The sequence below is a fragment of the Bos taurus genome, chromosome 6 (assembly GCF_002263795.3).
Source record: "Bos taurus isolate L1 Dominette 01449 registration number 42190680 breed Hereford chromosome 6, ARS-UCD2.0, whole genome shotgun sequence".
Classification (NCBI taxonomy): Eukaryota; Metazoa; Chordata; class Mammalia; order Artiodactyla; family Bovidae; genus Bos; species Bos taurus.
The window spans coordinates 114,681,706-114,705,105 of record NC_037333.1 but is presented as its reverse complement, the minus strand read 5'-3'; the positions used below and the strand labels follow the sequence as shown (position 1 = coordinate 114,705,105).

Here is a 23,400-nt window from a genome sequence, read left to right as displayed (position 1 = left end):
AGTACAGGCCTGTGCATAACATATTCCCTACATTCAGGCCAGAATACTGGAGTGCCTTTCCCTTCTCCAGGGGATCTTCTTGACCCAGGGATTAAATCCAGGTCTCCCACATAGCAGGTGGATTCTTTACCAGCAGAGCCATGAGGGAAGCCAGATTAGACAATGACATGATTAATTTCAAGCAAGATGACTATCAGAGCTGATGATCCATGTTGATGTATGGCAGAAACCAACATAATATTGTAATTATCCTACAATTAAAAATAAAGAAAAAAAAAGATGCCTCTCAGAGCTGACTGTGCTGTTTCTGCATGTAGCTCCTACCCATTGTGTACAGAGCCCTGAAACTCCCATTTAAAAGTTCTTATGCACTGATTGGCAGTGAGGAGTTGGCCTTAGAACAGGAGTCCACCTTCTTCCCTGGTTGCTGGACTCCTAAATAGAGCAATTTTTCCTTTGTACAAACACTTGCCTCTCGAACGTTGGCCTTCGTGGCAAGCAGCTGGAGCTGAATTCAGTAACAAGAGGTCATAAATCAGAGGTCAATGTTCAGAGGTGGGAGGAGAAGGGGACGACAGACGATGAGATGGTTGGATGGCATCACCCACTCAATGGACATGAACTTGAGTAAACTCTGCGAGTTGGTGATGGACAGGGAGGCCTGGTGTGCTGCAGTCCATGGGGTCATAAAGACTCGGACACGACTGAGCGACTGAACTGAACTGAATGTTTAGAGGGGAGGTGGAAAATTTTCAGTTCTCTATGGGGTGTTATCCTTCCACAAGATCACACCAGTTCCTTGCCAGAAAGCCACATGTTGAATTAGGCATACAGTTAACCTGCATCTGGGCTCCTGCCCCCAGAGTCCCATCCAGCCTGGCTCCTGCCCCCTCTCCCAACCTCATCTCCCTTCCCTCATCCCTTAAGTCCCTGCACAGGGCGTTCCTCACTCTTAGAATTTGGAAGTCCATTCCCCTCACCCCCACCCTGTGCCCTCTGCCCAGGATGCTCACCCTCTATCTTTTCCCAGTTGAAAACTCAGATTAAATGTCCCCTCCCATCGTCCAACTGAACATGGGCTTCAGGCCTGTTCATCAGCCCGCCTCCCTGTTACTTTCCAGATCCTCAGCCAGATACTCCCCTGATGCCAAGCTTCCTTCAGTATTTAAACATTTTGGATTGAACATCTTGGGATTAGAGTTAAAAAAAATTATTTTCTTGAGACTTCCCTAGTGGTCCAGTGATTAAGAATCCTCCTTGCAATGTGGGGTATGGGGCTTTGAACACTGGTTAAGGAACTAGGATCTCATGTGCCTCATAGCAGTTCAGTTCAGTCGCTCAGTTGTGTCCAACTCTTTGCAGTCCCATGAATCACAGCACGCCAGGCCTCCCTGTCCATCACCAACTCCCGGAGTTCACTCAGACTCACGCCCATCGAGTTGGTGATGCCATCCAGCCATCTCATCCTCTGTTGTCCCCTTCTTCTCTGCCCCCAATCCCTCCCAGCATCAGGGTCTTTTCAAATGAGTCAACTCTTTGCATGAGGTGGCCAAAGTATTGGAGTTTCAGCTTTAGCATCAGTCCTTCCAATGAACACCCAGGACTGATCTCCTTTAGGATGGACTGGTTGGATCTCCTTGCAGTCCAAGGGACTCTCAAGAGTCTTCTCCAACACCACAGTTCAAAAGCATCAATTCTTTGGTGCTCAGCCTTCTTCACAGTCCAACTCTCACATCTGTACATGACCACTGGGAAAACCATAGCCTTGACTAGATGGACCTTTGTTGGCAAAGTAATGTCTCTGCTTTTGAATATGCTGTCTAGGTCGGTCATAACTTTCCTTCCAAGGAGTAAGCGTCTTTTAATTTCATGGCTGCAATCACCATCTGCAGTGATTTTAGAGCCCAGAAAAATACAGTCTGACACTGTTTCCACTGTTTCCCCATCTATTTCCCATCAAGTGATGGGACCAGATGCCATGATCTTCGTTTTCTGAATGTTGAGCTTTAAGCCAACTTTTTCACTCTCCACTTTCACCTTCATCAAGAGGCTTTTGAGTTCCTCTTCACTTTCTGCCATAAGGGTGGTGTCATCTGCATATCTGAGGTTATTGATGTTTCTCCGGGCAATCTTGGTTCCAGCTTGTGTTTCTTCCAGTCCAGCGTTTCTCATGATGTACTCTGTGTATAAGTTAAATAAGCAGGGTGACAATATATAGCCTTGATGTATTCCTTTTCCTATTTGGAACCAGTCTGTTGTTCCATGTCCAGTTCTATCTGTTGCTTCCTGACCTGCATACAGGTTTCTCAAGAGGCAGATCAGGTGGTCTGGTATTCCCATCTCTTTCAGAATTTCCTACAGTTTATTGTGATCCACACAGTCAAAGGCTTTGGCATAGTCAATAAAGCAGAAATAGATGCTTTTCTGGAACTCTCTTGCTTTTTCCATGATCCAATGGATGTTGGCAATTTGATCTCTGGTTCCTCTGCCTTTTCTAAAACCAGCTTGAACGTCAGGAAGTTCACGGTTCACATATTGCTGAAGCCTGGCTTGGAGAATTTTGAGCATTACTTTACTAGCATGTGAGATGAGTGCAATTGTGCGGTAGTTTGAGCATTCTTTGGCATTGCCTTTCTTTGGGATTGGAATGAAAACAGACCTTTTCCAGTCCTGTGGCCACTGCTGAGTTTTCCTAATTTGGTGGCATATTGAGTGCAGCACTTTCACAACATCATCTTTTAGAATTTGAAATAGCTCAACTGGAATTGCATCACCTCCACTAGCTTTGTTCATAGTGATGCTTCCTAAGGCCCACTTGACTTCACATTAGTGCTACAAATACTGAGTCTGAGTGCTTCAGAGGCCTCGTGCCACCACGAGGGAGCCCATGGGCCCCAGTGAAAGGTCCTACATGACAGAACTAAGGCCTGGAGCAGCCCAAGAAAGAAAAAAAATTAAAAAAATTTTTTCTTCATTGACTCATGCCTGTAATATTTGCCAAGAAGATCAAAGCTTCAGGCCTTTGTATGTGCATCACATACAAAGCCTTACTGGAGTCTTAACTCCTTCCCATTGCCATTCTCAGCCACCTACTACTTGATTAGTTTTACTCTGGGGAAGAAGGCCGCTGCTTGTGGTCCCGGCTCTCGTGACAGGTCCACGTAGGTGAAAGTGGAAGAAGGAAAGTGAAGTCGCTCAGTCGTGTCCAACTCTGTGTGACCCCAGGAGCCTACCAGGCTCCTCCGTCCATGGGATTTTTCCAGGCAAGAATATTGGAGTGGGTTGCCATTTCCTTCTCCAGGAGATCTTCGCAACCCAGGGATTGAACCCGGGTCTCCCGCATTTTAGGCAGACGCTTTACCATCTGAGCCACCAGGGAAGTCATGCAGGTGAGTAGGAGTGAAAGTCGCTCAGTTGGGTCCCACTCTGCAACCCCACAGACTACATAATCTGCCAGTCTCCTCTGTCCATGGAAGTCTACAAGCAAGAATACTGGAATGGGTTGCCATGCCCTCCTCCAGGGACGGTCCAGACCCAGGGAATAAACCCAGATCTCCCACATTGCAGGCAGATTCTCCACCGTCTGAGCCACCAGGGAAGCCGTAACAGGACCAAGTCATTATGGTCCGTCCCAACCCAGTGACTTGGTGACTCCTTCCCTACAACCCTTTTGTGGATCCTGACCCAGTGAGGGAAGTGGATGGGAGGCAAAGCAGGAAGGGGATACAGAGGGACAAGTGGCCAGAGTTTGGGAGGAGACTTTAGGGTTAACGTGTCCAAATAGTGGCAGGAACCAACAACAGCCAACAAAGCAAAGGACTCAACAGGAGCTGGGATGGGTGTGCTCAATGGGGTGGAGGGGAACAGAGGTCAAAATGAACCAGGGTAGGGGACTGACACCAGAGCCCTCACAGAGGCCTGGCAGGTGACGGTCAGCTGAGCTACCAGAAGAGTTCGCACTCTGTTCCACTGATCACACAATCCCCTGGCAGCTCTACCAGGAAGCAGCTAACAAAACCTGGACAAAACAGAACCCCCTCTCTCTTCCCCCAAGTAGCTCCTCCATGTCGGTCCCCACTGCATCTCTCCCCACGCAGGTCCCTTCAAAACAACCCCAAGAAGTGTGTGAGTCCGTCCTCTCTCCCTACCTCACCACCGCCCAAAAAAGTCTCCAAGTCCACTGAGTCCCACCAAGAGACATCCAAAGCACACTCACTGCCAAACGCAGGCCAAGCAGCGCCACCAACCAGGGAGGGGACCGGACCCCAGGGATTCTGGACAGGACGGGCCACGGGGAGGTCCCAGGAAGGCGGCCATGCGGGCTTCCCTGGTGGCTCAGCTGGTAAAGCCTGCAACGCGGGAGACACGAGTTGCATCCCTGGGTTGGGAATATCCCCTGGAGAAAGGAAAGGATATCCACTCCAGTGGGTATTAATCATGAACTCCTTTTCGCCAAATTCAGACTGAAATTGAAGAAAGTAGGGAAAACCACTAGACCATTCAGGTATGACCTAAATCAAATCCCTTATGATTATACAGTGGAAGTGAGAAATAGATTTAAGGGACTAGATCTGATAGACAGAGTGCCTCATGAACTATGGACTGAGGTTCGTGACATTGTACAGGAGACAGGGATCAAAACCATCCCCAAGAAAAAGAAATGCAAAAAGCAAAATGGCTGTCTGAGGAGGTCTTACAAATAGCTCTGAAAAGAAGAGACGTGAAAAGCAAATGAGAAAAGGAAAGATATACCTATTTGAATGCAGAGTTCCAAAGAATAGTAAGGAGGGATAAGAAAGCCTTCCTCAGTGATCAATGCAAAGGAAAAAAAAGCAAAACATGCAAGAAAATTAGAGATACCAAGGGAACATTTCATGCAAAGGTGGGCTCAATAAAGGACAGAAGTGGTATGGACCTGAAAGGTTGTTGTTGAATCATGCAAAGATGCCGGGATTCTTGGCCCCTGGAGGAGAAGAATTCAATTCGGGGCCACAGACGAGGCTTGATCGCTCAGAGCTTTTGTGTAATTAAGTTTTATTAAAGTATAAAGGAGATAGAGAAAGCTTCTGACATAGGCATCAGAAGGGGGCAGAAAGAGTACCCCCTTGCTAGTCTTCAGCTGGATGTTATACAGTCACTAGCAGTCTGTTAATGAAAGAAAGGAATGTCTTAAAACTCAGAATAGCACCAGACCCCTCACCCATAAGATGCATTTTGGGATAATCTTGGCACCAAATGGTTTATCCTGGGCCATAAAATGATTAACTTGAATCTTGAAGAAGGGAAGACCACCATACAAATAGTTTCATTTACAGAGATTAGGGGAACAATATCTGAGCATAACATACTGGTTTGTCAAGTAGGTTCTGAGCCAAGAGGTGGAACCGACTTGAAGACAGAGTCTGGGGTAAATGCATAGCACATTAGCATAGCTTAAGACAAACATTTCCATAAGGAAAAGGCATTGGTCACCTCTAGGTTTGAGAATAGTTAACTTCAGGTGAAACCAGGTATTAGTATGGCAACACAGTATTTTAAGAGAAACCTTTTAAATTTGTATAGAGAGGAAAAAAATATCACTGGTTTGTTTCCTCATGCCTCTTAAGAGAGATAAAAATGTCTGACACTTGCAGGCTATTTCCTCCGTTTGGAGACCCTGGCCTTCCTGCCTGTTACCCTCTCAGACCTAACAAGAGCAGAAGATTTTAAGAAGAGGTGGCAAGAATACACAGAAGAACTGTACAAAAAAGATCTTCATGACCCAAATGATCTCAATGGTGTGATCATTCACCTAGAGCCAGACATCCAGGAATGTGAAGTCAAGTGGGCCTTAGGAAGCATCACTACGAACAAAGCTAGTGGAGGTGATAGAATTCCAGTTGAGGTGTATCAAATCCTAAAAGATGATGCTGTGAAAGTGCTGCACTCAGTATGCCACCAAATTAGGAAAACTCAGCAGTGGCCACAGGACTGGAAAAGGTCAGTTTTCATTCCAATCCCAAAGAAAGGCAATGCCAAAGAATGCTTAAACCACCACACAATTGCATTCATCTCACACGCTAGTAAAGTAATGCTCAAAATTCTCCAAGCCAGCCTTCAACAGGACGTGAACCGTGAATTTCCAGATGTTCAAGCTGGATTTAGAAAAAGCAGAGGAACCAGAGATCAAATTGCCAACATCCATTGGATCATGGAAAAAGCAAGAGAGTTCCAGAAAAGCATCTATTTCTGTTTTATTGACTATGCCAAAGCCTTTGACTGTGTGGATCACAATAAACCTTGGAAAATTCTGAAAGAGATGGAAATACCAGACCACCTGATCTGCCTCTTGAGAAACCTGTATGCAGGTCAGGAAGCAACAGTTAGAACTGGACATGGAACAACAGACTGGTTCCAAATAGGGAAAGAAGTATGTCAAGGCTATATATTGTCACCCTGCTTATTTAACTTACATGCAGAGTACATCATGAGAAACGCTGGGCTGGAGGAAGCACAAGCTGCAATCAAGATTGCCGGGAGAAATATCAGTAACCTCAAATATGCAGATGACACCACCCTTATGGCAGAAAGTGAAGAAGACTTAAAGAGCCTCTTGATGAAAGTGAAAGAGGAGAGTGAAAAAGTTGGCTTAAAGCTCAACATTCAGAAAACGAAGATCATGGCATCTGGTCCCATCACTTGATGGGAAATAGATGGGGAAACAGTGGAAACAGTGTCAGACTGTATTTTTCTGGGCTCTAAAATCACTGCAGATGGTGATTGCAGCCATGAAATTAAAAGACGCTTACTCCTTGGAAGGAAAGTTATGACCAACCTAGACAGCATATTCAAAAGCAGAGACATTACTTTGCCAACAAAGGTCCATATAGTCAAGGCTATGGTTTTCCCAGTGGTCATGTATGGATGTGAGGGTTGGACCATATAGAAAGCTGAACACCAAAGAATTGATGCTTTTGAACTGTGGTGTTGGAGAAGACTCTTGAGAGTCCCTTGGACTGCAAGGAGATCCAACCAGTCCATCCTAAAGGAAATCAGTCCTGAATATTCATTGGAAGGACTGATATTGAAACTGAAACTCCAATACTTTGGCCACCTCATGCGAAGAGTTGACTCATTTGAAAAGACCCTGATTCTGGGAGGGATTGGGGTCAGAGGAGAAGGGGACAACAGAGGATGAGATGGCTGGATGGCATCACCAACTCGATGGGCGTGAGTCTGAGTGAACTTCAGGAGTTGGTGATGGATAGGGAGGCCTGGTGTGCTGCAGTCCATGGGGTCACAAAGAGTGGGACAGGACTGAGCGACTGAAATGACTGAGTGACTGACCCACTTCAGTATTCTGGCCTGGAGAATTTCAGAGAATTCCTGGAGAAGGGAAAGGCTACCAGCTCCTCCAGTCTTCTTGGGTTTCCCTGCTGGCTCAGCTGGTAAAGAATCCTCCTGCAAAGCGGGAGAGCTGGGTTCCATCCCTGGGTTGGGAAAATCCCCTGGAAAAGGGAAAGGCTACCCACTCCAGTATTCTGGCCCGGAGAATTCTGGCCTGGTTGCAAAGAGCCGGAAAGGACTGAGCGACTTTCAGTTTCATTTTCCAGCAGCCTGGGCTCGCCCAGGCGTCCTGCGTTTCCTGGGTAACAGGGCGCAGTGGGGGCCGCGATGACGTCAGGCCCGGGGACGACCCGGAAGGCCTGCCTGCGGCTGCGCGCGTGCGCGCCCTCTCCTGCCTCTAGGGTCTGGGTGGATCTCCACCGGACCAACGTTGGGAGCCTGTGGTGTGTTCGCTGGGCCCTGCGGTGGCCGTGATCGTAGAGTCTGGCGACATCTGAAGGTCCAGTCCGCCTTTGCCCAGAGGGTACGCGGGGGCGGCGCGTGCAATGGTTGGGGTGGGGTGGGGGCCCAACCGCGTCTTCTTGCTGAACTGCTGGGCTCAGAGGCTGCGAGGGTCGGCGGCCGGGCGGGTAAACCCGCGAGATGTATCGAGGAGTTCAGACACTTGTCCCCTGAGGTCAGGGGACAGCTGTCACCTAGCGGCGGGAGCATGGTCGGGTCTGCATGTTAGGGCCCCTTCTGAAATTGTCTGAAAGCGACTGTTGCGCCCCCCAAATGGTATAGATGCCTCCCCCGCCCCAAATGGTATAGACGTTCCCTCCGTGCCTGGAACTGCTCTAGGTGCCCCGGTGAGTGGTAACAGCCTTCTGGCCATGCAGGATCAGCTTTGCCCGTGTTTCACCACCCCAGGCAGGTGCAGTGACTTTGCCGAGTTGGCGCCACGCCTAAGCTCTGTAGCTGGGATCTGGCGCCAGGCGTCTGGCTTCAGATGCCTGTGTGTAGGATCATGCAGTGATGTCGGCGGCTGCAGGTGGCCTTTGAAGGCTTAGGATTCTGGAGTTTGGACCGAGGTCGTTAAGGCCCTGCACAATCAACTGACACATTGACCTTTACACCTGGAAAGTGAGAGTACAGATTGTGCTGGGGTTCCTAGTATCTGGGAGTCCGCTGCTCCACCCACACTCAGTATTTGCTCAATACCTGGAGGTTGTTGTAAGATTTCTTGGGCTCAAAGAGAAAGGATAGGATTTGTTCAGTATTAGAGAGGAGCAGTGAGGGAGGGGCTTGGTAACTAACTGGTTTCTGGGATGGGGCGGGGGGCGGGGCGGGGAGAGAACTTGAGGGCTGGCACTTGGGTTTATACATCAACTAACTGTATAAAAAATGTTTTATAGTTTTCTGAGTATAAGTTTTACACTTCTTTTGTTGAATTTATTTCCAAGTATTTTTATTATTTTTGATGCTGTCATAGATAGAATTGTTTTCTTAATTTCATTTTTGAGTTGTTTACCGTTAGTGTATAGAAATCAGCTGAGTTTTGCTCCCTGATCTTGTCCCCTGCAAACTGGCTAGACTGATTTATTAATTCTAATAGTTTTTTAGTGGATTCCTTAGGAATTTCTGTACAAAATCATGTCATCTGCAGAGAGAGATAGGTTTCTAATCTGGATGCCTTTTATATCATTTCTTGCTTAATTGCATTGGCTAGCACCTCTGGTACAGTGTTGACTGGAAGTGGTAGAGTGGACATCCTTGTCTTGTTCCTAATTTTAGGGGAAAGGCATTCAATCTTTTATATTTAAGGACAAGGATAGCTAGAGGGTTTTCGTAGATGTCTTTTATCAGGTTCAATAGTTTTATCAAAGTATTTCTAGTTTGTTGAGTTTTTATCATGAAAGGGTGCCTGGTTCTGTCTCATGCTTTTCTTCATCTGTTGATATGATCATGTACTTTTTGTCTATCTGTTTTGTTGATATGCTGTATTACATGAACTCATTTTCAAATGTTGAGTCAACCTTACATTCCTGGGATATATTTCACGTGGTGGTGATATATAATCTTTTAATATGTTGCTGGATTCACTTTGCAAGGTTTTTTGAGGATTTTTACTTTTATATTCACGAGGGATATTAGTCTGCAGTTTTCTTGTCATACCTTTGGTTTGGTTTCAATGTAATGCTGGCTTAATGGAGCACTTTATAGGTGTGTTCCCTCCTCTTCTATTTTTTTTTTTTTGTAAGAGTGCATAAATTTTAATTTTTCTTCTTTAAATATTTGGTAGAATTCACATTGGAAGCCCTCTGGCTTTTCTTTGTGGGTGTTGATTCCTAATTCAGTCTCATCTTCATGGATCCGATCACGTGTTTCGTTTCTCCTTCAGTGTCATCTTTATGGATCCGATCACGTGTTCCATTTCTCCATGAGTCAGTTTTGGTAGATTGTGTCTTTCTGGGAACTTGTCAGTTTCACGGAAGTTATCTAACTTATTGGCATACAGTTCATAGTATTCCCTTAGAATCCTTTTTATTTCTTTAAGGTTGGTAGTAATAGTCCATCTTTGGTCCCTCAAGTTAATAATTTGTGTTTTCCCTCTTTTTTTTTTACTGGGTCAATCAAGCTAAAAGTCTGTCAATCTTGTCAGTCTTTTCAATGAACCAACGTTTGTTTTTGTCCATTTTCTGATTTCTAGTCCATACACTTTGCTCTAATCTTTTGTCTGTTTCCTTTCTGCTTGCTCTGGATTTAGTCTGTGGTTCTTTCTCAGCATCTTTTTAAAAAAATATATATATATATATACTCGTTTTTGGTTGTGCGTCTCTTAGTTGCGGCATTTGGGATCTAGCTCCCTGACTGGGAATTGAACCCATTTTCCTTACACCAGGAGCACGGAGTCTTAGCCACTGGACCGCCAGGGAAGTTCTCTCAGCATCTTAAAGTGGTTGCTAAAGAGCTTGCCCAGGGCTTGTGTTCTGCAGAGTTCAGATCCTCTTCTGCCACTTCTCAGTGGTGGGAGCTTGCAAAAGACAGCGAGCTTCTCTGAACTGGGGTTCTTGCATCTTTTGAGAGGGACAATAGTTCTCGGCCCACAGTTTAAGGGATGAAATAAGCTTCTGTCTGTTGAGGGCACAGTCACTTTCACACAAAATGAAAAAGTCGCTCAGTCGTGTCCGACTCTTTGCGATTTCATGGACTGTCGCCCGCCAGGCTTCAGATGGAGTTCTCTAGGCCAGAATACTGGAGTGGGTGGCCATTCCCTCCTCCAGGTGATCTTCCCAACCCAGGGTTGGAATCCATTCCCTTCTCCAGGGGATCTTTCTAGCCCAGGGATCGAACCCAGGTCTCTTGCACTGCAGGTGGATTCTTTATTCTCTGAGCCACCAGGGAAGCCCTCTGACACACATGCAGGTCTTCAAATGTGCCCTGCGGATCTTTCCCCTCTCGCCCAGAAGACACAAGGTTCTCACCAGCAAGAGGGACCACTTTTCCATCGTGTGCCAACAGTGTTGACCGTCATGCTCAGAGTTCGACCTCCCAGACTATCCTAATGTTTAACTACAGGATGTAAATGTTCTCATGAACCTTAAAGAGTTGCCCTGGGGGTCCAAGCCAGGACTCTGCTCTCCGGGTGTGTCTCTAGGTCTCTTTGTTCACAAGCCCCTCCCATCCCTGCCTTCATTGACCCAGACACTTGAAAAGGAGCTAGTCTGCTCAGTGAATTCCAGAATGATCCTTTGGTCACGAGAGCTAGGTTGCTTTGTTAGTGGGGATCCAGATGCTTCTGTGTCAAGCAGAGTGTCAGACTCTGCAGACGCCCCCCGCCCAGGTGGGCTCAAGGGGACTCCAGGGGTGTGGCTGGAGCAGGCCGGCCAGCACTGGCTGGACTCCGGGCTGAGGCTTCCCAGGCTGCGGGGCTGGTGGCCCTGGGCCGGTGAGGCGTCCTCTGGCCACGCTGAGAGCTTCACGGCCCCGGCCACAGGGCTGCCCTTTGCCCCCGTCTGACTCCTGGTCACCTCAGTGCAGGAACGGAACCCAGAGCACGCGCCTCACTCCCCCTCCTGGGAGAGTGGACGCCAGCTGTGCAGGGCCGTTCCAGCTGCCCTCCCTTTATGATCAGAGCTTGTCTGTCTGTCTTTCACATCTTGCGGCATGTCTGCCCTTGTTGGTGATGGCGTGAGAAGGACATGCACTGACTTGGGTTGCGTGTCTGCACAGGTGGTGGCTGGGAGTGATGGCGCCCCTCAGGGAGAGCAGCGGTGACCCCGTGCTGCCGGACCCGCCCCAGGGGCCCCTGCACGTGGCCCGCGCCCGCGCTTCATTCCCCTGGAAGGAGCTGGCGCTGTTCTGGGAGGGCGAAGACACGCTGCGCTTCAAGGTGAGGCTGGGCTGGTGGCCGCTGGGCGCTTCGCTGGCACGCGGGGACAGGGCTCTGCTGGGCTTCTGGTTCATCTGCAGAAAGATGGAGCCCGGAATGAATGGACACAGGCTGGGCTTCCTAAGCCTGGTGCTCTCTGCTCTCCCCTGAGAAGCCCTCTCATCTCTGTCCCTGTGTTTCTGGGTTAGACTGCCCACCAGAGGCAGCCCGTGGCCTTGAGGAAACCATATAAGTCAGAGCTTAGTGAAAAAATTCTGTATTTTGCCTCCAAATCTGCTATTCCCCGCCTGCCGCATTTCCAGAAAGCCATCTTCTCGGCTCTGGAGAACGACCCCCTCTTCGCCCATCCCCGTGGCAGCCGGCTCTCGGTGGAGAAGTACCAGGAGCTGAACTTCCTGCGCTGTAAGAGGGTCTTCGAGTACGACTTCCTCCCCGTCGGGGACATGCTGGACAGCCTGCCGAGGGTCCTGGCACTGATCGAATGCCTGGGCATGTACGACTGGTCCCTGGCCGTCAAGTTCTTCCTGCATGTGCTGGTGAGTCATCCCGGGAGAGGGGAGGAGTGGAGAGGGGGCCGCTCTCACCCCGTGCCCCGGGGCTGAACAGTGCTCTGTCCTCTGGACCTGAGATACACTTGGGAGTTGCCTTTGTGGTTCCTGGTTGGCAGCGTTTGCCCACTTTGTGAGACTTAATGCATTTGGGAAGTGTTCATTTAAAGAGATTTCTAGAAAATGATAAAGGAAACGAGACAGAGGGACTTCCCTGCTGGTCCAGTGGCTAAGACTCCGCGTTCTCAGTGCATGGGGCCCTGAGTCTCATGGCTGGTCAGAAACTAGATTCCCGCAAGCCGCAACTAAGAGTTTGCGTGCTGCACCAAAATAAAGAAAGAAAAAGAGAGAGAGAAAAAAGAAATTTTATGCAAAACAAAAGCAGAGATGAAAATACGTAGGTAGACCTTGTGACTTGTAATGAGAAGCCCAGTTTTTCTCAGCTGTTTATGCAGACTTGCACACGTCAGTCCTTGAATGATGCATTGCGGTTAAAACTCCATAGAAATAGCAGCTCTGGGACTTTTATAAATGGAAGGAAGGGAAGGAGGGAAAATAGGTCAAAGGTGAGGTCTGTGTTTCCGCCTCTTCGATATGCGGGTGGAGATGAACTTGGGAAGGTGGTGTCGTCTACATGCTGTCTGAAGGAAAGGTGGGCTCACCTTGCCCATCCCACACTCTCGCCCCCCACCCAACTCCCACCTCCTTGCTGTTCACGGACTATCTCCTGGTCCTGTTCAGCGCGTGTTAATGGCTTGCAACGAGGACCTGGGTCTCGTGACTCCGTGAGCTCAAGGCCAGGCAGCTGAGTCCAGGGGCTGTCCTGGGCCGTGGACCCCAGTGCTGCTTTGTCTTGGAAGCTGGAGCTCTTGCTGGGGGCTGGTGTGGTGCCGGGGGTGTGGTGTTTGTGTGCGTGTGTGTGTGTGTCGGGGTGGGGAGTGGGGTAAAGTCCCAGGGTGGCAGCAGCCTTAGCTTCCCCCTGTTTCCATGGTGATGTTGTATTTTCAGACTTTTGGATCGGCCATTTACAGCTCTGGTTCTGAACGGCACCTCAAGTACCTTCCAAAGATCTTCAGTTTGGAGGTTAGCTGGCGCTCGTGGGTGACCTCGGGTCCTGTTATGTGTTCTTCCTGGAGATGTGTGGAGAGGGCACCCTGCCGCAGAGGGTCTCCAGGTGGGGGGCTGCTCCTCCTTTCATGCTGTTCTGGGGCTGCTCACCAAATAGTTCATGCTGTTCTTTCCCAAACTGGGGTGTGCTGGATTCCCAGCACGATAGGAGCTGAGCTTTTTCTTATCGAGGAAGCGCCTTCCTTTTCTTCTGACGCCTGAGAGCTGCTCTCAGCCACTGTGCTGACTTAGAGAGACCCCAGCAGCCCACCTGCCAGCTGCCCTCCCGGGCGGGAGCTGCAGCCAGCATCTCGCACAGCAGGCTGGCTCAGTGAGCCCGCTGGGCATCAGGCAGGAAATGGAGACTTGGGGCTTTGCTCGGTGGTCTAGGCCGTAAAGGAAGCCTGGTGGCAGGGTCCCTCCAGGAAGGTGCAGAGAGGACCTTTTCGCCTGACCTCATTTTGTGTTTCCGTGCTAGATTTTTGGATGTTTTGCTCTGACGGAAGTGAGTCATGGGAGTAACACCAAGGGTATACGCACGACTGCTCACTACGACCCCAGCACCCAGGTAGGTGAGCTCACTACGACCCCAGCACCCAGGTAGGTGAGCTCACTACGACCCCAGCACCCAGGTAGGTGAGCTCACTACGACCCCAGCACCCAGGTAGGTGATACCCGCCCTTCTGTCTCCAGGCTTCGAGCATGTGAAACATGGTGTTGTCACATAATTAGACCAAGAAGCCTGGCTCTTGCCTAAGTGCACACCGAGATCCATCACGTTGTGAACAGTAGAGCGTAGGAGATAAAGGCTGTGAGCGGTGAAACCTGGTCATACCTGGAAGCCGCTGCGGTTTGGATTGGGCTAGGACGTGGAAGCCTGAGGGCGCAGCTGTCTTTCTATAAAATCTGTTTGTTTACCAGGTTTGTTTGCGTGTGATTAGGGAGCGGTGCCCGCTGCTCTCGTTTTATAGAACAAACAAGGAAGGTTCGACTTGACCCTCGTCCGTCTCTAGCAGCCTGTCTGGTGCCAGGCTCTCTGGACAGCAGCCCAGCCCCTCTGGTCCTGGGGCCACTCCTGCACCCGTGGGCTCTCCGTGGCACCTGTGTGGTTGGCCCCCCTCCCTGCGCTGTGCACTGAAGGCTGCTCTGTGCAGGCTCGCTCCTTAGTGCCGTGGGGACCCGGCAGTCCTCGGGGAGGGTGCTCTAGAGGAGGCCCGTCCATCGGACCTGGCAGTCCTCGGGGAGGGAACACGTATTCTGTGAGCAGACAGGAGCGTGGTGTGTCGGCTGGTCTGTGCTCTGGAGGGCAGCGGGGGGCGGGGGAGAGGGCGGGGCGTGCGGGGGACCTGTGGCTTCTGCCGCTCCCCGTCCTGCGGCCCCTCTCCCATCACTGGTGTCGGGCTCCTCGGCCCCCACCTCTCCCAGATGGCCACATCCTCCTGCCCCTTCCTCACGGGTCCAGTGTCTGCGGCCCTTCCCCCAACTGGTCCATGTGGTTTTGCCAAGTTGCATGCAGCAGGGTGAAGCCCTGCCCCGTGTGTCTGCTCACCATGAGTTTATTCATGGGACAGGTGGGCTGTGTGTACTGGGGGCACTGTGGGCAGGGGGCTCAAGAGGATGAACCTGAGAAGCCCCTGGAAGAACAGGGGCGGTGGGGGCATGGGTCGCAGTGTGCGCCCTGCAGGCTGCTGGGGGTGCCTGGGAGCAGAGGCGGGGGTCCGCCACACCCCAGGGGCTGAGAGCGAGGTGTGTGGCCTCTTGGTATCCTTGTTGTTCAGTCGCTCAGTCGTGTCCGACTCTGTGACCCCACGGACTGCAGCACGCCCGGCCTCCCTGTCCATCACCAACTCCCGGAGCGTGCTCAAACTCATGTCCATTGAGTCAGTGATGCCATCCAACCATCTCATCCTCTGTCGTCCCCTTCTCCTCCTGCCTTGAATCTTTCCCAGCATCAGAGTCTTTTCCAGCAAGTCAGCTCTTTGCATCAGGCGGCCAAAGTATTGGAGCTTCAGCTTCAGTATCAGTCCTTCCAATGAGTATTCAGGGTTGATTTCCTTTAGGGTTCACTGCCTTGATCTCCGGAGAAGGCAATGGCATCCCACTCCAGTACTCTTGCCTGGAAAACCCTGTGGATGGAGGAGCCTGGTAGGCTGCATGCAGTTCAAGGGGTCGCCAAGAGTCGGACATGACTGAGCGACTTCACTGTTACTTTTCACTTTCGTGCACTGGAGAAAGAAATGGCAACCCACTCCAGTATTCTTGACTGGAGAATCCCTGGGATGGGGCAGCCTGGTGGGCTGCCTTCTATGGGGTCATACAGAGTCGGACACGACTGAAGTGACTTAGCAGCAGTAGCCCAGCAGCCTTGATCTCCTTGCAGTCCAAGGGACTGTTGTTTAAGCCATGAGATATCTTTATATGCACCCGGGTCTTTCTGGCTCTCAGCCTTTCTTTTCGCTCAGCTCGCTGGTGTCCCTGGGCTCTCAGTGCTGGGCTAGGGGATGGGGAGGCCCTTCCTGACTCTGCAGAGGGAGGGTGGTACCTCCATGGCCTCGGGGCCTGGGTGAAACTCAGTTACCTGTGAGGCTGTTGCTTCTGACTCTCCTCCTCTTGGCGTTGGTCCTTAAATGAAGATCAGCTGAGGTTAGGAGCCCCGAGCCTCCCGCAGGCTGTTTGCTGAGCACCCTACTGTGTACTCAACACTGCTGCTAGAGACAGCTCCTGGCCACTAACATGCCGGTGGGACTCTTATGCTGGAGGGGAGACGCAGTCCTGTCAGCAGCACGGAACTTTTATGCTGGAGGGGAGACACAGTCCTGTCACCAGCGGGGAGAAACTGGCTGGGCCAGGGGCTGTGGGGCAGGGATGGGATGGGACCGGCATGACCCATCCCACCTGGGAGTGTCACTACCCAATGTCACTTCTGTTGAGTGACAAGAAGGAGATGCAGCGTCTCGATGGCGAGGAGAGAGCAGTGGTGTGCGCTCGAGGGAGCCAGCTGGCTGGGTGACGCCCACAAGCAGGTGGGACCTCCCTGGGGGCAGGCCTCAGCCCTGCTTCCCTCTGCTCCCTGCTGCCTCCCCAAGCCCCGGGCTTTGTCCTCAGGGGACCTGTCCCCTCCTGTCTGTTCCTTCTTTAATTCCTGTGCGCATCCACCCTGTGCTCCTGGACTCCCGGGGAGCTTGTTGGGGGACAGACAGGGTGGGCAAAGGAGCCAAACTTGGCGAATTGGCAGTGGGTGGGGGATGTAGGCAGGCGTGAAGCCAAGGAGGGGACCCCCGCCCCAATCTGTGCTTGGGGAAGGCTCGCTGAATGGTGAACTCGACTGGGGCGTTGGCAGCTTGGAGCTTTACGTGTGCTTTACTATTCGCATGTTGGTCATCGTCTTCCACAGGGAGGCTCTTCTTTAAGCCATAAGGCCCAGCATATGCTTTTTTTTTTAAAATGGGGTTCCCCTTGCCACACGGAAATAACCTTCCATCAGCTCTTACCTATACCTCCAAGGTTTCGAACAGAGAAGACTGAACGTGTCAAAGAGATGAAGACTCCAGTGTGCGGCAGTCTCTAACGTCCATTTTTTCCCTCGTGCAGGAATTCATCATCCATTCCCCCGATTTTGAAGCTGCCAAATTCTGGGTTGGCAACATGGGCAAGACCGCTACCCACGCAGTGGTGTTTGCTCAGCTGTACACGCCGGGGGGCCAGTGCCACGGGCTGCACCCCTTTCTCGTCCAGGTAGGGGCAGGTTTCACCCCTGGGGTGGGGAGGTCTGGCCACGTCCAGAGATGTTTTTATCACAGCTGGGGGCAGGGGCGCTTCTGGCATTTCGGGGTGCAGACGCATGGTGCATACAGGTCAACACCCTGGAGCGCACAGGACACCCGCCCCCCCGCCCCCAGGAAGAACGATCAGCCCCATATGTGAGGTGCTGCCTCTGAGAAACCCCAACTCCAAGCTCATCTCGGGGAGAGCCTCCATCCTGCTGGATGGCAATGCCCAGGCTCTAGCAGCGGTCTGAGGGGCTGCAGAAGTTCCGAGATGAAGTCTGACTTGGGGGTTTTCGTGTAGCCCCCTCCCAGGTCACAAATAGAGCCCTGGCTGTTGGGGGTGCCTGGGACAGCCGGCTGGCCTGTCCCCCGCTGCCCAGGGCGGCTGCAGCGTCCACAGGCCTGGGTTGACTGGATACCGAATGAAACCCGGCTCCCGCCATCCCCAAACCCGTTCTGACATGTCTATTCTCTGAGACTGCTCTGACGGTGGGGAGGCTCTCGCGAGAGAAGAGGTGGGGAGGCTCTCGCGAGAGGAGAATTCGCGTCACGTACAAAGGCTTCCCAAGCGGTGCAGCAGTAAGGGGTCCGTCTGCCAGTGCCGGAGACGCAGGAGACACGGGTTGGATCCCTGGGTCGGGAAGCAACGGCAACCCACTCCATTATTCTTGGCTGGAAAATTCCAAGCATAGAGGAGGCCTGCAGGCTATATAGTCCGTGGGGTCGCAAAGAGTCGGACACGACTCAGCGCGCACGGCTAGCCACGTGAAAGTGAACCATTCAGGGCACTGAGCGCATTCTCCACGTCCTACTGTTCTGGTTTCAGAGCGTCTCCTCTTTAGAAGACGCCCACGCCCATGCCACACGCCCTCCCTGCCGCCCCCTGCCCAGGCCTGGCAGTCGCCTGGCTGCCTTCTGCCTCTGCTTCTGCCTCCGCCGGACATTCTGCATGAAAGGAGTCACGCGCTACGTGACCCTTTCTGTCCGACCTCGTCCCCTTCGCCTGTGTTTGAAGTTCATCCACGTGGTGGCCTGTCCCAGAGCCCCCTTCCTTTCTGAGGCCGAATGACCCACTGTGGCTGGTCCACAGTTCGTGTATCCGTTCCTTCTCTGCTGGACGTTGGGTGCACTTCACCTTTGGGCTGTTGGGCGTGGTGTTACCGTCAGCGTTCATGAGCACTGTCTGTCTGTACGTGGGTCCTCAGTTTTTTGGGGGGCTGTTTGTACCCAGGAGAAGAATTGCACGGTCTTATGGTCACCCTGTGTTGAACTTTTTATTGAATCCCATACTGGTTGCTAGCATTTTAAACAACCCACCAGCAGGGCTGAGGGGTCTAGTTTTCCCGCATCCTCACCAGCACAGGTTATTATCAATTTTCTTTTTTTTTTTCCGTAACCACCCTAGAGGTTATGAAGCAGTATCCGGTTGTGGTTTTGATTTGCATTTCCTTAATAACCAACAGTGTGGACCATATTTTCACGTTCCAATTGGCCATTTCTGTATCTTTTTGGTAGAAATGTCTGTTCAAATCCTTTGTCCTCTGGAACCAAGCAGGGATGGTGAAAGCAAAGGCTGTTTGCTCAGAGCTGGCTGAACTTGTGCTTGGCAGAGGCTCAGAGGCAGGCGGAGGACGGCATGAGCTTCCTAGTGGAGCAGAGGGTGGCTCAGGGTGCCTGATGGGGGCTGGGGACCCAGTGGGAGCTGGGCACGGCTGCCAGAAGAAGGGGTATCCTGGGTGACTGGTCAGGTGGGGCCTTCTCCGATTGATTCTGTGTTGGAAGCAGGACAACAATTAGGGAGGCCATCAGTTATGAGTCCTGGCCAGTTGTCCGGGCCTTGCTGTGCAGCTCCCTGGGCTCTGCTGTGGGTTGAAGGTCAGAGTGCTGCTTTTCCTCGTGGTCTGATCATTGTCCGTGTGTGCACTGAGTCTCTTAGTTCATTCCTAGGTTGGGCATTTTTGTTGTTGCTGAGTCACGAGGGTTCTTTATGCACATTCAGCCTTCTCAGACAGATGATGTGCAAATGTTTCCTCTCATTCTGTAAGTATCTTCACTTTCTCAGTATCACCTTCTGTGCACTAGGGTTTGAATTCCATGACGTCCAGTTGATCCATTTCCTCCGATGCTCATGCCCTTATTTTCAGTTTATTTTGGCCACACCACATGGATTGTGGAATCTCAGTTCCCTGACCGGGGATTGAACCCCGTCCCTCAGCAGTGAATGTGCAGTCGTAACCACTGCACCACCAGGGAATTCCTTCGTGTTCTTAGTTTCCAATTTACAGTGATCACCGGCAGACCATGTGTATTTTTTGATACCTGAGGCCACCATATCCTGCTTCTGGAGTATAGATTTGTACCTGGAAACTGGACCCGAAGGCGGCGTCTTCCGGCGTTTCTGTCTCTAGACTGTGGAGCTGCGCGTGATGTTCTGTGTTCCCTTACGCGTCGCTCTCCAAACCCTCAGTGGGCATTGTCGCCCCTCCATCCGGCCCATGCTCTCTGTGTACCTAGCGTGTCTCCTGTGCGGCCCTGAGGGCAGCATGAGTCCTGTGCTCGTGGAGTTCACCGTCTACTGGGAAAGAGAGGTGGGAACAAGTCATCAAAAAAACGGTGCTGACGGTAAAGAACCCGCCTGCCAGCGCAGGAGATGTAGGAGACACGGTTCGATCCCTGGGTCGGGAAGGGTCCCCTGGAGGAGGGCGTGGCAACCCACTCACTGTTCCTGCCTGGAGAGTCCCATGGACAGAGGAGCCTGGCGGGCTACAGCCCACATGCTGGCAGAGTTGGACACGACTGAGAGACTCAACACACACACACCCCCCGCACACACACACACGCTGTATGTCATTAGGTGATAGATGGAAGAGTGTAATTTGTTGAAAATGTAACAGAATTAGTTTAACGCACTGTAGTGACTTACACTCTCCAGGTACTAATACTCGTTTCTCTTCTTTTCTTTTTTCTGTAGCAGGAGACAGATTTATTACCTTATGTCCAAGATGTCATCAATTGTAAAATACACAGTTGGTTAGAAAACAGCTTTTTGAGAGAGGGGGTGGGGAAAGCAGCCTCGTTAATGGACCCATCAGTTTTAAGACATATTCTGATTGATTAAAGTGGGAGCGAGTGTATGTCTTACAGTGGAGGAAATCCGTCACGATAGTGCTGGTTCCCACTTGTAAAGCCTCTGCTGGGTGCCAGGCCCCTCCTGAGCTGTTTCACTAAGCCCCTGACTGTTGGCTCCCCCAGAGGCAGACGTTAGTCCCAGTTCACGTTAGGAAACGGAATGGGGACGGGTCCAGTCACTCTCCCGAGGCCACACAGTCAGGAAGCAGGGCTGGGAAGGCAGGTCCTCTGAATTCCAAAATGCTTTCCCCTGTCAATAGCTTGTTCTGCAGGCTAAGGATTCAGAGGTGAGTTCTCTCTGGAAGAACGGTTTGTGCCTGTAATACTTGGAGTATATCCTGACTCTTGGCAGGGGAACCAGGAAGGGTAGTGGTAACATAGAGTTGTCATCTGATCAGCCTTCAGATACTAGGCCTTCATGCTAAGATGGTAACTGGATAGAGGGTTACTCAACGTTCAGAGAGAGGGGAGCCAAGAAACGAGGCTGAGTCAAGCTTAACCCAGCCCCTTGCTGGGGGCGGGGTGTGGGCACCAGCCACCAGGCTCCTTCCAGGCCCGCGGACGCTGCGCAAGCTTTCATCCTAGAAGCCATCCTGTGTCTTCCTCAAGGTCATCCCATGTCTTTGACTTTGACTCTGCTAAAGAAGTAGACGCCTTTGGAGAAGAATTGAGTTTTTCCCAAAGCCTTTCTTAAAGAGGGAGAAAGGCTTTGATGCATTGTCATGAGCCAGCTAGCGGTCACTTAGTGCTGGAACAAGTCATAAGGCAACAAGTCAGGTCTTTGGTTAGTAGTCCAGTAGAGTTCCCCCGTGCCTGACTGTGGGGTTGAACGTTTTGCTCTGTGAACTGTGCATGTGGCCCTCCCTCTGTGGTCACCCAGGGCAGCCCCTCTCAGGAGCCTGCCTTGACCCCTGACTCCTGACCAGGAGGCTCCCCGGCTGTCTGCCTGCCTGCCTACCCGTCTGTCTAGCTGTTGTGTTTGGGGGAGACAGTCAAACCCACATCAGTGGATTCCCAACATAGCACAGCTTTCTGGAAGGGTGGTGGCAGGAATATGGACAAAGCAGGGGTGGGGCCAGGCAGGATGGGGCTGGGGGGGTGGGTTTGTGAAAGAGATGCCCTCCCTGGACCTAACTGGAAGGAGCTTACAGAGAAACAGCCAGAGGAGGACTGTGCTCAGTCTTGACCAAAAGCTGTTTGGACAGTGGCCCAGACAGCATCGTGGACCGGGTGGGCCCGAGTCCCCACCTGGATGTCTGCAGGGCTCAGGTTGCAGCAGTGGGTGCCGGCTGCTGTGGCTTTTTGGGCCCAGGGCAGGAGGGGCGGCTGGCTCGGGGCCCAGGGCCTCCATCTCCCGTCTCGCCCTCGTTGTCCTGCTATACCTCTTCGGCAGGATCAGAACCTCAGTGGCGATGATGACAGGCCACCACGATGGCAGCAGCAATGGCTCCAGAAGTCTCGTACACAAAGTCTTCTCCCCTAGGGGTCATGGTCCGTGGGAATGAGGTGGTACACCCCGCTGTCCCCCCTGCAGGGGATGGCTGTGGTCATCTTGACCCACTGCTCAGGGGAGCCCTGCACACCAGCTGCCTCCACGAGCACCACTGACACAACGCTTCTTTTTCTTTCATTAAAAAAGACATTTTAAATTGAGGTTAATCCATTTACAGTGTTTTATTGTTACAGCCATGTTAGTTTCCGTGTATGACACAGTGGTTCAAAATTATAGATTATCCTCCATTTAAAGTTATTCAATGTCGTGGGCTTCCTAGATAGCTCAGCTGGTAAAGAATCCACCCACAATGCAGGACACCTGGGTTCGATTCCTGGGTCAGGAAGATCCGCTGGAGAAGGGATAGGCTGCCCACCCCAGGATTCTTGGACTTCCCTGGTGGCTCAGCTGGTAAAGAATCCGCCTGCAAATGAGGGAGACCTGGGTTCGATCCTGGGTTGTGAAGATCCCCTGGAGAAGGGAAAGGATACCCGCTCCAGTATTCTGGCCCGGAGATTCCCGTGGACTTATGTATAGTCCATGGGGTCTCGAAGAGTCAGACACAACTGAGCGACTTTCACAAAGTTATTATAAAACATTGGCTCTGTGCCCTGTGCTGCGCGGTGTCTCTCTGTAGTCTGTGTACTTTCTATGGAGCAGCGTGTACCCGAGGACATACTTTACTGCAGGGATGTTGTATCTTATGAGATTGACAGTCTCCAGTTATTGTGGGAAATGTTATATATACATCAGTTCAGTTCAGTCGCTCAGTCGTGTCCAACTCTTTGCGCCCCATGAACTGCAGCATGCCATGCCTTCCTGTCCATCAGTAACTCCCGGAGTCTGCCCAAACCCATGTCCATCGAGTCAGTGATGCCATCCAACCATCTCATCCTCTTCCATCCCCTTCTCCTCCGGCCCTCAATCTTTCCCAGCATCAGGGCCCTTTCAAATGAGTCAGCTCTTTGCATCAGGTGGCCAAAGTATTGTAGTTTCAGCTTCAACATCAGTCCTTCCAATGAACACCCAGGACTGATCTCTTTTAGGAGTGCTTGGATCTCCTTGCAGTCTAAGGGACTCTCAAGAGTCTTCTCCAACACCACAGTTCAAAAGCATCAATTCTCCAGCACTCAGCTTTCTTCACAGTCCAACTCTCACATCCATATGTGACCACTGGAAAAACCATAGCCTTGACTAGACAAACCTTTGTTAGCAAAGTAATGTCTTTGCTTTTGAATATGCTGTCTAGGTTGGTCATAACTTTGCTTCCAAGGAGTAAATGTCTTTTAATTGCATGGCTGCAGTCAGCATCTGCAGTGATTTTGGAGCCCAGAAAAATAAAGTCTGACACTGTTTCCACTGTTTCCCCATCTGTTTGCCATGAAGTGATGGGACCAGATGCCATGATCTTCGTTTTCTGAATGTTGAGCTTTAAGCCAACTTTTTCACTCTCCTCTTTCACTTTCATCAAGAGGCTCTTTAAATCTTCTTCACTTTCTGCCATAAGGGTGGTGTCATCTGCATATCTTAGGTTATTGATATTTCTCCTGGCAATCTTGATTCCAGCTTGTGCTTCCTCCAGCCCAGCGTTTCTCATGATGTACTCTGCATATAAGTTAAATATATGTGCATTGATACAATTAAATATGTTTGAGAGGA

The 23,400-nt window shown here is 51.1% G+C and overlaps 1 protein-coding gene across 5 annotated transcripts in view; it reads left to right on the top strand.

The window, feature by feature from the left end:
• Positions 1-7,725: 7,725 nt before the first annotated feature.
• The window catches only part of ACOX3 (acyl-CoA oxidase 3, pristanoyl), a 49,380-nt gene continuing 33,705 nt past the window's right edge, over positions 7,726-23,400 (top strand). For 4 of the 5 annotated variants that reach the window (XR_003035011.2, XR_003035010.2, XM_024993141.2 and 1 more), the window contains exons 1-6: positions 7,726-7,849; positions 11,539-11,698; positions 12,001-12,234; positions 13,255-13,329; positions 13,832-13,921; positions 16,945-17,088. Coding sequence is in view for 3 of the 5 variants with exons in the window: in XM_024993141.2 (XP_024848909.1) it covers positions 11,555-11,698; positions 12,001-12,234; positions 13,255-13,329; positions 13,832-13,921; positions 16,945-17,088 (687 nt within the window). In the remaining 2 variants the exon portion in view is untranslated. 5 annotated transcript variants of the gene reach the window in all.